This window comes from Somniosus microcephalus, chromosome 27, assembly GCF_052327205.1.
Source record: "Somniosus microcephalus isolate GS21.2 chromosome 27, FLI_Smic_1.0, whole genome shotgun sequence".
In the NCBI taxonomy this organism is placed as follows: domain Eukaryota; kingdom Metazoa; phylum Chordata; class Chondrichthyes; order Squaliformes; family Somniosidae; genus Somniosus; species Somniosus microcephalus.
The window spans coordinates 19,252,388-19,266,211 of NC_141013.1; the positions used below are offsets into that span (position 1 = coordinate 19,252,388).

At 40.3% G+C, this 13,824-nt stretch overlaps 2 protein-coding genes across 7 annotated transcripts in view; one reads left to right on the top strand and one right to left on the bottom strand.

Annotated features, from left to right (window-relative positions):
• dmxl2 (Dmx-like 2) overlaps positions 1-3,954 on the top strand; it is a 131,884-nt gene extending 127,930 nt beyond the window's left edge. For all 3 annotated transcript variants that reach the window (XM_085968627.1, XM_085968624.1, XM_085968626.1), the window contains 2 exons: positions 618-835; positions 2,380-3,954. In XM_085968627.1, the coding sequence (XP_085824753.1) occupies positions 618-835; positions 2,380-2,589 (428 nt within the window). In that variant the 3' untranslated portion in view covers positions 2,590-3,954. The remainder of the gene's footprint in view (positions 1-617; positions 836-2,379) is intronic.
• A 690-nt stretch (positions 3,955-4,644) lies between these two features.
• The window catches only part of gldn (gliomedin), a 252,817-nt gene continuing 243,637 nt past the window's right edge, over positions 4,645-13,824 (bottom strand). For all 4 annotated transcript variants that reach the window (XM_085968628.1, XM_085968629.1, XM_085968630.1 and 1 more), the window contains 3 exons: positions 13,673-13,798; positions 12,716-12,869; positions 4,645-6,362 (listed from right to left, as the gene is read on the bottom strand). In XM_085968628.1, the coding sequence (XP_085824754.1) occupies positions 5,891-6,362; positions 12,716-12,869; positions 13,673-13,798 (752 nt within the window). In that variant the 3' untranslated portion in view covers positions 4,645-5,890. The remainder of the gene's footprint in view (positions 6,363-12,715; positions 12,870-13,672; positions 13,799-13,824) is intronic.

Genomic DNA, 13,824 nt, shown 5'->3' on the forward strand with positions numbered 1-13,824 from the left:
TGATTAACCTCTGGACACTTTTGGCCTGTTTTCTGACATAAAACTTAATTCTGACTTCTGAGAAGGGATTTTTGCTGGCCTTCGACTGTTTTTGGCTGTTTTTCAAAACAATTTTACTGCAGTCATGGGTGGTCTGGCAGGGCTGCCTATGGAGCTGGAGGAGGAGGGGTAGCAGCAAAGAAGTCAGGGGAGTGCTGGAGAAGAGTGAGTGAGAAGCCCCATATTGTACAGACCTGGATTCGAAAAAAAATATCTTTGAATGCTGAGTGATTTGTAGAAGTAGTCCTATAAAAAGTGTTTGTCGTATTAGTTTAATTTCTGGATGCAAAGCACCATGGAATATAGGACACAGGTTTGATTTTCTCACCCCTTCCCCACTTTGCTGAATTCCTGATATCTGCCACCCTGTTTGCCTGCTGTTGTGTAATTCCTAGCAAGATGTTGAACAGAAAATTGGTAAATACCAAAGAGCAGGTCACTTATGAGTGGTATAATCTAAAATAAAACTTGCTACAGTTTTTATTTTTCACAATTATGTTTGCATGCAGGTACTTTGTTATGCTAGCCATAAATTTTGAGACTGAGGGTTTTTCTTTTTCCTCTTTTAATCTCCTTAGGTTTTGTCTGCCACGACAATGGTGCCACGGTGCTTCAGTATGCACCAAAGCAGCAACTTCTGATCTCTGGAGGCAGGAAAGGCTTTGTCTGCATTTTTGACATAAGGCAGAGGCAGTTGCTACACACATTTCAGGCACACGATTCTGCTATTAAGGCCCTTGCTTTGGACTCCACAGAAGATTATTTCATTACAGGTTCAGCAGAGGGGAATATGAAGGTAAGGCTTCAGGCAAAAAGTTCTGTTCGAGACTGCCTCAATCCTGAGCTTCTGGGCTCTACCCACTGAAATCTAACATCAACCACGTTTTTAATGTACTGATCTAGATTACTAAAATCGTTTACGTCCATTTTATTTCTAAGCTCACCCTGCAGAAAAAAATCAACTGAATAGGGGCCACTGCAGGTCAATTATACAAGTCTAGAATTTGCCTGTGCGTCTGATGAGGTCAGCACTGGAGGGCACCAGTGGGTGCGATACTAGTGTTACCACTGGGATCGCAGCTTCTAGATTTTCAGGGCCGCTGTGTTTTGTATTTGAGCTGCATACTATTTAAAAGTCATGGCTATAAAATTCCAAAAATGTAGGACTGTGCGTTAGACCCATAATGCCCACACTGTGACTTATCAATTGTCAGCGTCAGATGTTTCCTGGTCAGTTATAGTCTGTCCAGATACTTAGCGAAGCTGCTTTACTCGCCCCAGTAATGTTTCTTAAGACAAAATTGGAATCACAGCATTTTACTGCAGCGGTGTCTATTTCAGCGTCATGCACTGACCATTCTTATAGAACCATTGGATCAGATTTTTTTTTTTTTAATTCCAGGTTCGTGAGCAAATGCGAGCAGCTTGTGCTCTGGATTTGCACCTCCTAAAATTAGATTGGCTGTGATAAGAGTGGTTTATTTTTTATAAACTGCTGGTACCAGTCTTATGTAAAAAGAATAATTGACAGTTCAAAGTAGTGTATACCATCAGTGTTTTAATAGTTAGTTGTTTCTTTGCATAGTTATCATTCTAGATGCAAAGTTATAAGATTGATGTAATGTGATGCGATCTGACACTGCTTTTGTCCAAGGATTGCTTGAGATTCGAGCTTGGAGAGTGCGGTCACAGAATGATTGTGAAGGAAAATAAAATGGTGACCTCTTGTTGTCTCCCAATGATACCACCCATTTTCAGGCCCAACAATGAGCCTTGTTGCACCACTTTTTTCTCCCGTCTCATTGCCACAATACTGCCTGTTCTCCTCTCTCTATCTTGTAACCCAATTGTGAACTTGGCAATTGGCACTGTTCTCTGTTCCCTCCAATTATTACCCTGCATAGTCATCTCTCTCCTTCACTGTCCAGATCTTGAGCCATTTTCTCTCTATCTCCTCCCACCAACCCCCCCTCCCCCTGTCCCCAAAGCACTTGTGGGTACATCTGATAATGTCTCAAAACCCACTCACTGTTGGTGCATGTCATTGAGCAATTTGTGTAACATGTATTAAATGCCTGACAATTTAAAAAGGCAATCCAGTAACCTAAAATTTTAACCCTAGGTAGCAGTCTTTCCCCCCATTATGTGACATGTCCAATGTAAGAACAGTATCATAAATAACTTTTTTTGCCAACTTTTAAATAACTGGAAAACTGACATCTTGAATAAATGGACATTTTCAATGATTTCGAACTAACATTAATTGGCTTATGAACTTCGGAGTATTATTAGTGTTTTCATCAAGTCGTTTTCCTGACATTACATCTCTTTGCTTTGCAGGTGTGGAGGTTAACTGGTCATGGATTAATTCATTCATTTACAAATGAACATGCCAAACAGTCGATCTTTCGAAACATTGGTGCAGGAGTTGTGCAGCTGGAGATCCAGCCAGCCAACCGCATCTTTTCTTGTGGAGCAGATGGAACTCTGAAGACACGAGTTTTGCCAGACTATTTTAATACCTCTGCCGGAATATTCGACATCTTGTAGTTTACTGGGCTCGCTTGTTCTGGTTTCTGGTTATTCTAAAACATGGGTATCCCACATATGCTGTGGGGATACATGAGCTGCTAGAGAATGCTTTGTGTTTGAGTGAGAAGGGACCCAAGGTTCAGCTTTCTGCAGAAGTTTTCTATTAGCAGTGGATCTGGTCAGATTTGAAATATATATAAAGCATAAGAAAGTCATTTGAAGAAGTATAGTGTGGCTTTGTGGTATAAAGACTTGAAGAATTCCATATATTAACCCATAGGACAGAGATGCATGTACTGAATTATTACTTTAAAAAGCAATGCAGTTGCAGGTTGTTGGTAATGCTCTGTGAACACAATGCAGAATATTTTGGTGTACTGTAAGTGTATGGACATTAAAAATATGTGCCCATGGCTAAAATCCATCAGCACTGTAATGGGAAATCCTGTATGTAATGATGGCGTAAATTGATTTATAGAATTTGAATTCATTATTTTATTTTTTCTTCTCAGAGGAAATTTTCAGTGTTGACACTGAAGCAGGTAGATGGTCTTATCTGAAAGCTGCAATGCAAAAAAAAAGTTTGCAAAAATGGGAACCACAGTCATTAAGATGTACAGTTTAATTTATAGATATTTCTGAACTTTTAATTTGATCACTCAACAATTTAAAGCTATTGAAACATAACTGTTTTATGTCTTTTTTGCACAGTGTTCTTAAACCTTCTGAGACTGTTGTACTTCTATTATAAACGATTTGCCTTTACATTATAAAGTGTAACACAGAGTAATGATGGCATTGTATATCTCTACTTGAAAGTCAAAGGAACCAGATTTGTTTTTGTTTATGTTCATTCTGAATTAGTATTATTGTTAGTTTATCCATTGCATTCTAATTAAAAGGAAGCTATGAAAACATTGGTATTTAAAAAAAGAAGAATCCTATTGATGTGTAAAAGATTGCATTTCCTTAGATGAACATCTGGCTTAATTGGCCCAACACTTTATGTAATATTATGACCAATTAAGTTATTTTGATCTGTGAATTAACATAACTTATATTCAAGAGCTGTGTATTGTCTGCTATTTTGCCTGTAATATACGGTGTAATTTATTGTATTTTTATGTTTCCTGTATGTACATGTTGCTAACAAATATGGTAAGTAAAATCTGAGGACCTTCAGTCAGTATTTTGACATGTTGTCTGTGAAGTTGTCTTCTGTTCATATATAGTGTCTGTGATCTGTAACAAATTCATTGCATTTCTTTGTGGACTGAGCAAGATATGGACTTTACATCCTGCGCTTGAAACTGTATCTAAAAGAATAGTTGTGCATCACAATCTTACCTTTGTAAGTCGAATAAATTATTTTTAATGTGTGTAGCTTATTGTCTGCTGCATTATCTTTGTTGTATTGTTGGAAAGTAGTGTTAATCCATGAGAGTTCAAAATTGAGAGATATAGTCCCAGGAGAACGGCACTCTAGTGACAGTCTCCTCTCTCTCTGTTAGTATTGTAACTCCTGGATAAAAATCTTACCATTAAAAGATGTTAGTGAAAATCCTACTGTCGTTTGTGGGACCCACAAAAATGTAAGTCTCCAAAGCTGTGGGATCTGTGGAATAATCAGCTTTAAATCTGAATGCTGTCAAAAGGCGGGAGAACAGCATATCTGCCATTAGTGGCACTGCTTTTAAATAAAACTGCCAATAGACATTTTCGGCACTTGCCATCTGCCAGCTCAGCACGGGTTCCCTGGGCCTTTTGTGTTCTTGTCCAACACTAACAATTTCATGACTAGGCCCTGTTCTTATGACACCTGTCATTACACAACTAAAAATCCAGGCCAAAGGACCCAACTTTAATGTATGTACAAAAAAACTTTCATGGACTCCATGGGTAACTGTAAAATGAAGATGCTATTAGTCCAGATGTCCCAACTGCTCGGCACACAGCGGGATTTTTGCGTGTCCTATTGCAATCATGCACATCTACTGTGCTGTAATGCTGGCTTTGCAGTTTCCCATGTTGCGAAAAGCTAACGGTGCAGTTGTAATCTCTTATAAATAAATATTATCATCAAGATAAGTTTAAGAATGATCCAATGTTACCACGTCTACTTTACATATACCAATATATTGCCATTTCAATAACAACAAACAATTTGTATTTATATAGCGCCTTTAACGTAGTAAAACATCCCAAGGTGCTTCACAGGAGTATTAAAAGACAAACAAATTCAAAGGCAATCAAAGTTCTTATATAAGTATCGAATAACTAAAATGTATTACTCCTTACTAAATAAACCACACCATATAGCTAGAATGTTAAGCAGTTCAAAATTCAGTTAATATAACTGTTTCCATTTTATTAACCACTGATGCATTTAACAATGTCCATTATCACTGAATTCCATCTGCGATACTATCTGCTTAAATGTTCAGTATTTAAACCTGGCATGGCAATTTTTGTATAATTGTGCAATTTTGAGAAATGACTGCAATTACGTCTCATAGGAAAGATTTAAATATGCTATAAATTTGTACTGTGCATACAATTTCATTATGTTTACTATAGATGTGTGTGTATCTTTTATATATACATTTGTGTAATGTGCATGTATGATTACACAGCTACTATTTACTCCAAAGATTGTGTACACGGAGTTTCTTTAGGTGTAGGTAGAATGTTTGGTATTTATGTATGGGTTCATTTATACTGTAGCCACCAGTCTGAGTGTGGGCGAGAGTGTCCGCACTCAGGTCTAGGGAATTAAAAAAATGTGGAGGTGGTCAAAGGAGCCCCATGAGCACTTTATAAATCAGATTCAACACTGTACAGGAGTTATTCTCCATGGGATGTGAAACTGTCTTCACGGGGTGGGGTGGGGGGTGCAGAGGTCTGTCACCATTCCTCTCCAGAGTCAGACAAGACCTGAACCCAGAGTTGCTTTAGTGTCACTGCAAAGTGGCAGCTACTTCACAGCGACACTTAAACTACAGTATAAATGTAACCTATATCTATTTTGCTGTTAAAATTTACATATGAACCAGTTTGACACCAACTAGATCTCAAATCCTAAATGGAAAGGAAAACATTATACAATGAATTAAAATACAATGCAATGTATTATAGAAGGTGCATGTACTATTTAAAATGTTAGATATGTTCTGTGCAAATATAATGTCAAAAAATTAAAAAAAACATTTGGCAATATTGCATTAGAGAAAAATTCATTTTACCTTATGAACATTAAAAATTAGTAGTTGTACCAGTTACACATGCATGAATAATTGCTCTATTATAAAATCATTTGCATTTATTCAGCTGGTAAGAAATGTAGACCATATTCCTTTAAGTAGCCATTTTCCCATGTATATAATTGACAATCATGTGGATTATAGGATAGCATTGTAAGCGTATCATTTGATGATCTTAAATCAAAACTTACATCAAGTTGTTTCTCTTTCAACAAATCAAGCGCAAAAACTATTTTGGAGTCCTTAGTATCTGTGAGGTAGAGAATCCCACGTGCAATGAATGCATTGCCGGCCTTTGATTTGGGGTATGTGGTGTTAATAGTCTGAACAATCGAAAATGATTTGTCATTGATTTCAATTTGGCCAACAATGATGTTTTCATCATGACTAGAGGCATAGATTACCCAAAGTCCACTTTTGTCTGCAGTTAAATCAAAATATGTCTTTGCATTTTGGAAGAGATAATTGCGATTGTTGTGCAGAGCATTTTCCATTTTCATGCGCTGGAGCTGTTTCCCATCAAGTGGAAATCTAAAACAAATGCGACAAAAAATTAGTACATTTTTGTGCTTTGCTGTAATTTTCTAAAATCTACTTTTTTTCTGTAAATTGTTTCTTCTCCAGCCCCGCTGTTCCACGCAGCCTCCTGCTTAACAGATTAGACTGGGCATGCATTTTACAGGATCATTGTGAATGCTTCCTGTAATGTGATGGGAGGTGCGATGTGATGGGATTAATGAGCTTGCTCGGTTCTGTCTTTCTTTCCACCCTTCCATCTCCAAGTATTGAAATCTGAACAAAAAATTATGACTCCTGTAAACCTGTCATAACTGTTGCAGGTACAGTAAAATCATATAATGATAGCCTTAACCAACACTACAGAGCAAAGACCTCATCCCATTCCACCGCAGTAACTTGAACAAAATGGTTGGATTTCAGAAATAGATATGTCTCTGACTTCATGGGTAAATGTGAAACATGATGTGAAACATGATGTGGTACTGAGCCATGCAGACCTGGAAGGTGCTAGGTTAGGCTGTAATTTTCATTAACAACCCTTGGATGGGATGGGGAAAAGCAGGCCACTGATCACTGTTACTGCTCTTGGTAGTGTGTGTGTAGATGCCATGTGAAGATAGGACAAGGCTTGTGAGACCTTTTACCATGGTCCACAACATTAAAATGGACACCGAGGGCGCGATTTGCCAGCCCTGGGGAGGCGGGACTGCTGGGAAAATGGCAGAATTTGGGGGTGGGTGGCCAACCCACCTCCGTGCCATCTTGCCAGGAGGCGGGTAGCCGTTCCGCGCCGGGTCCCGTCTCCTTGGAGGCGGGATGAGATTATAGCCACTTAACTGCCAGTTAACAGGCAGAAACTAGGCTTATCACCATTTTGCCCACACAAGTGCGGGCTTCTCAAAGGCTCCAAACCCCGCCAGGGTCACTGAGGCTCGGAGGGGTGTGCTGTGAAGGTAAGTGATGGGTGCAAGTATGGAGAGGAGTATCTGAGGTAAGTGGAAAGTGTTAGAAAAAGTGTACTTACCTTTTTGTTTCTTCCTGCAGGCTTCAATCGGTGGATATGCGGAGAGCTTCGCACCTTCGCGGTAGAGATGCCAGATGGCCGTTGCATTCTCCAGTGCAACAACCATCTCATTTCTACAAAAGAAAGAGGTTTGATGAGGTCTTGAACTCAAGAACTCATCAAACTACAGAGAATGTCACTGACAGCTTTGCAGAGCTGTCAAACGATGACAATTCATCTGTCAAACAGACGTTCTCTGCAACGGCTTTCCCTTAATTGGCCTGCTAAGCCCACTGGGTGGGCTTAACGAGGTCAATCAAGGGAAAATAGCGTGGGTTGGCCAGAAGTCGATGGAGGCGGGACTGAAATCCGACAAGTGGGAGTCCCACCTCCAAAAGCTCCCTATTGGCAAAATCACCCCGAGTTTTCTCAACACTAGAAGATGGACACATTTGTAGCCTGTGAACCACTGACTACACACACAGTTAATGTGGAGCAACAGATTGGAAACTATTGGCTACATTTTTTTTTAAGTTTACAGGTAGTCATGGCTGTAGCCAAGGTTACATTCTCTAAACTACTGTCAGGTCAGATAAATATATATAGAGAACATATGTGAGGAGGATCCACATATCCACACAGGAGAAAACCAAGCCACTTTTGCTATCAACGATGCTAGGGACTACATCTCATTTAGGTAGGAAAAAGTAGATGCTATGTCGATTCTTTCCAATAATCCACCTAGAAAGTCTCTTGTCATAATGAGATGAACTACTGCTTCTTTACAGAAATGATGGCAGGGATTTTACGGGGCCTATGACTGCACAGCGTACACCATCGTAACTGGCCACAAGTTCCGGGTTTCTGCTTGACCGCACACATCTGCTGGGAATTGACTTTCGCTGGCGCAGGGTTTGGGCTATTTGCCCAACTGCCCAGCGAATACCCACCAAACCCTTATAGTAACATAGAGATAGGAACAGGAGTAGGCCATTCGGCCCTTCGAGCCTGCTCCGCCATTCAATGAGATCATGGCTGATCCTCGTCTGAGATCATAGCTGATCTTACCAGTTCAGTACCCCGTCCCCGCCTTTTCTCCGTAACCCTTAATCCCCTTAGCCTTCAGAAATATATCCAATTCTCTCTTGAAAATATTTATTGAATTAGCCTTCACAGCCCTCTGTGGCAGGGAATTCCACAGGCTCACCACTCTTTGAGTGAAGAAATTCTTCCTCATCTCTGTTTTAAATGATTTGCCCGCTATTTTTAGACTGTGGCCCCTGGTTCTGTGCTCCCTGGCCATTGGAAACATTCTCTCTGAATTCAGCCTGTCCAGGCCTGCCATAATTTTATATGTTTCGATGAGATCCCCTCTCAATCTTCTAAACTCCAGTGAGTACAAGCCCAAACTATTTAATCTCTCTTCGTAGGTCATTCCCGCCATTCCAGGTATCAGCCTGGTGAATCGCCGTTGCACTCTTTCCATGGCAAGAACATCCTTCCGCAGATGGGGCGACCAAAACTGTACACAATACTCCAGATGCGGTCTCACCAGCACCTTGTACAGCTGTAGTAAGGTATCCCTATTCCTATACTCGAACCCCCTTGATATGAAGGCCAACATACCATTTGCCTTCTTAATCGCCTGTTGCACCTGCATGCTCTCCTTCAGTGACTGGTGCACAAGAACACCCAGGTCCCTCTGCACTTCCCCATCTCCCAATCTATTGCCATTTAGATAATAATCTACCCTCCTGTTTTTACCCCCAAAGTGGATAACCTCGCATTTATCCACATTATAGTGCATCTGCCACGTATCCGCCCATTCCCCCAACCTGTCCAAATCGCACTGTAGCCTCCTGACATCCTCATCAGAGCCCACCCCTCCTCCTAGTTTAGTGTCGTCAGCGAATTTGGAAATATTGCATCCAATTCCCTGATCCAGATCATTTATATATATTGTGAACAGCTGGGGTCCCAGGACAGATCCTTGCGGCACCCCGCTGGTCACTGCCTGCCACTCTGAAAACGAGCCGTTTATTCCAACTCTCTGTTTTCTATCCGCCAGCCAGTTCTCTATCCACGTTAATACTTTGCCCCCAATCCCATGAGCCTTAATTTTGCATGATAATCTTTTGTGTGGAACCTTATCGAAGGCTTTCTGGAAGTCAAGGTACACCACATCCACTGGCTCTCCCCCATCTATTTCACCAGTTACTTCCTCAAAAAATTCCAGCAGATTAGTCAAACACGATTTACCCTTTGTAAATCCATGTTGACTCTGTCCGATCCTTTCCCCATTTGTCAAGTGCTCCGCTATTTTATCCTTAATAATGGACTCTAGCATTTTGCCCACAACCGATGTAAGGCTTACTGGTCTATAATTCCCTGCTTTCTCTCTACCCCCCTTTTTAAATATTGGGGTAACATTAGCTACCCTCCAATCCACGGGTACTGTTCCCGAGTCAATGGAGTTCCGGAAGATGATCCTTAGAGCATCTGCTATCTCCAGGGCCACCTCCTTAAGTACCCTAGGATGTAGTTTATCAGGCCCCGGGGATTTGTCGGCCTTCAGTCCCCTCAACTTACCCAACACCATATCCCTAGAGATACTAATTTCTGTCAGCTCCTCCCTCTCATTAGTCCCTATGTTTGCCGATATTCCTGGGAGGTTATTTGTGTCCTCCTTTGTGAATACAGAACCAAAGTATGAGTTTAATTGGTCTGCCATTTCCTTATTCTCCATTATATATTCTCCCGAATCGGACTGCAGGGGACCGACTTGGGATTTTACCAGTCTTTTCCTCCTGATATACCGATAAAAGCTTTTGCAGTCTGTCTTTATGTTTGCTGCAAGTTTACTTTCGTATTCTATTTTCCCCTTCCTGATTAATCCCTTTGTCCTCTTCTGCTGTATCCTGTACTGCCCCCAATCTTCCGGTCTGGTGCTTTTTTTTGCCAGTTGATATGCCCTTTTTTTTGATTTTATGCTGTCCCTAATTTCCCTCGTTATCCACGGTTGAGTCACCTTTTTAGGTTTATTTTTATGCCAAACCGGTATAAACATGTTCTGGAATTCTTCCATTCTATCTTTGAATGCTTGCCATTGTCTATCCACTGTCAATCCCCCCAGAAACACCACCCAATCAATCTTACCCAATTCCCGTCTCATACCCTCGTAATTCCCTTTATTTAAGTTCTGGACCTTAGTCTCTGATTCAGTTTCCTCACTCTCCATCTCGACTGAGAGCTCGATCATATTATGATCGCTCTGACCCAAGGGGCCTCGTACAAGAAGATTGGTGATAAGTCCCTTCTCATTGCACAATACCCAGTCTAAAATGGCCTGATCTCGAGTCGGCTCCTCGACATATTGGTCCAGATAACCGTCCCGAAAACATTCCAGGAATTCCTCCTCCTCAGAATTTTTACTAATTTGGGTAGTCCAATCAATATGTAAATTAAAGTCACCCATGATGACAGCTGTGCTCTTATCGCACGCTTCTCTAATTTCCCTTTTTATGCCTTCCCTCACCTCCATATTACTATTTGGAGGCCTATATATCACACCCACTAACGTTTTTCTCCCCTTGCTATTTCTCATTTCTACCCATACAGATTCCGTTTCATCCGAGTTAATATCCTTCCTTTCCATTGCATTAATCCCCTCCTTTACCAGCAATGCTACCCCACCTCCCCTACCTTTTTGCCGATCCTTCCTAAATATTGTATATCCCTGGATGTTAAGTTCCCAGCCTTGCCCACCCTGCAGCCACGTTTCTGTAATCCCAATCAAATCATACTTGTTTACCTCTATTTCCACAACTAATTCATCCACCTTGTTCCTAATGCTTCTAGCATTAAGATATAAAGCCTTCAGGCTTGCTTTTTTCACACTCTCATTATGAATTAGTTTGGCCCTTTGTGTTTCTCTCCTTTGCTTATTGCTTCTCACCTTTCTACCATCTATTTCTGACTTCATATGACTTCCCTCTTTTCCACTACCTAGGTTCCCATCCCCCTGCCAAATTAGTTTAAATCCTCCCGAACCGTCCTAGAAAATATTACCCCGAGGCCTTTTACCAGCGTAAGGGTTAAAATATTTTTAATGATTTAAACATTCACTTACATTTAAAATTAGTTTAGGTTATTTTTGTCCCATTTAAAAATGTTTACATTTATTTTGCAAAAAATTAAATTTTTATTTTAAATGTTTAATTAAATGATATTAATTTTGAACCAGTGATGATTTTTTGTTGTGAAATTGTACTTTTTAGGTGATTTCTATTATGCTTATGGAGATTCTGTACGTAAATGGAATCCCCATAAGTATAATAGGAATCCCCCTTTGTCACTGGTTGGCCTGGCCCACGTGATCCCAGGGACACTTGCGAACCGCGTGTGCTCCTGGGATGCGTGGACCTTTACACAGGTGTACACCTGCAGGCCCAGGACCGCAAGAGTCCGAAGCTCCAGAGGCAGCAAGTAAGGGTGGAGTTTTCTTGCGGTTCGGAGGCGTTTGCCTGTGGCAAACCTCCGACCACAATTTCCAAGCCGATAAAATCCCATTCACTTTTCTGGCTTAATACAGTTCCTATGTGAATCTAACTGCAGGAAATGTCCTGAGTTGAAGCTGTCTTATGACATTTGTGGGGTATAACTTTTACAGGTTGATTCAACAGAAGTTTGGAAGCCAGTTTTAGGGTTTTATTCGTAGTCTTTATCATGTCTCAGAACTATCCCCTATCATTTCACTTGCAATGAATTACAAATGTTATGTGGATGAATATGAGAGAAAGCAAGTCCCATCAATATATGATTTTCCGACTGGTAGTAACCAGCAACAATGCCACTTTTAGTGGTAACATGAATTTCAAACAAGCAGCAATGAAAAAAGACTTGCATTTATCTAGCGCCTTTCATAACCTCAGGACATCCTAAAGTGCTTTTACAGCTAATGAAGTACTTTTGAAGTGTAGTCACTGTTGTAATGCAGGAAAGGCGCCAGCTAATTTGCAAACAGCTATGTGATAATGATCCGATAATTTTTTTTTAGTGATGTTGATTGAGGGATAAATATTGGCCAGGACACCGGGGATAACTCCCCTGCTCCTCTTCGAAATAGTGCTATGGAATCTTTTATGTCCACCTGAGAGCAGACAGAGCCATGGTTTTGTTATCCGAGTCAGAACATAGAGGCTATGATGACAATCTGCAGATTCTCACCTTTAGAGGAATTTCACTAGCTGCAGCCAACAAAGAAGGCTTGACAACAGCATAACAGTTCTACCAATGAAGATCATTACTGATCAGCTTATACCCATTATTACTCTTCTATAAAACTACAAAATAATATACTTACTTTATAATATTATCAGACCCTCCTTTGTGATAATAAATTGAACCATTATAAACTGCATGACCACAGCCATGAAAGAAATATGCCAATGTTATAGTCTTGAAGTTGCTCCCACTCTTAAGCGCTTCTAAATTTTCATATTCTTTAACGGTCAGTCCTGTAAACAAAATTTAAGAATCGATAACAAACCTTCATAAGAATATCAGCAAGGCAGTTTGGTCACAGTAAGGCTCGGAAGTAAACTGCAGACAAAACCAAAACGCAGGTAACAAAGTCACAAGCAAGTCAAAATTGAAAGATGAGTTTTGTGTTCAGTTTTGGTTACTAAGATATAGAGACAGAACAGAGATGAGCTCCAAGATTGTAGACACAAAAATAAGATTGCTTTACTGTTTTAAAGTGGTACTACTGAACCAATACAACAGTTCATAAAGGAGCAGGACACGTTCCTTGCTGTGACTAATACTGCTGCATACAAAAGGCAGGAGGGACGTTGTGTTAGTACCTCATGGTCACTGATCTCCTGAACTTGTTTTGATCACCGTTGGGGTCAGAGAGGAATTGTCCTGGATTGGCTCAGGGGTTTTATGTAGATTTTACGAGATAACCTGATTACTGGCGTGAGGGAATACTGGAGGTAATGATGCTCGGTTGCATTTTGAAAATTTGAGACAGGCTCGATGGACCAGTTGGTCTTTTCCTGTCCTTATTTTCATATGTTCTTATTTGACAGCAATAATGGACTTTGTACAATCATTGAGAGTGGAACTTAGCCAGGGCCAATCAAGAATTTAGGTCTTATCCTAGAATTGACCTGCGTATGCTCAACTTCTCAATGAAGCACATATTTAATTCTATCAGATATTTTAGTAAGAGGGAAATGTAGAGCAGTTTGAGGTGTCTGAGTCTTATATTTTACTGAATGAAATGGAAACATATGAAAGCATATCTATAACCAACCTGAAAAGTGCTCAACAACCCAAATTTGTTCATTATTCTTCAATGCAGGGTCCTTCATCCATGCTCCAAATGTGTTTTCTATCTTTGTCACATTATAAGGGCCATCCACTGATTTTATGATGCGTCCTATTGAAGGATATTGCTTGAGTATT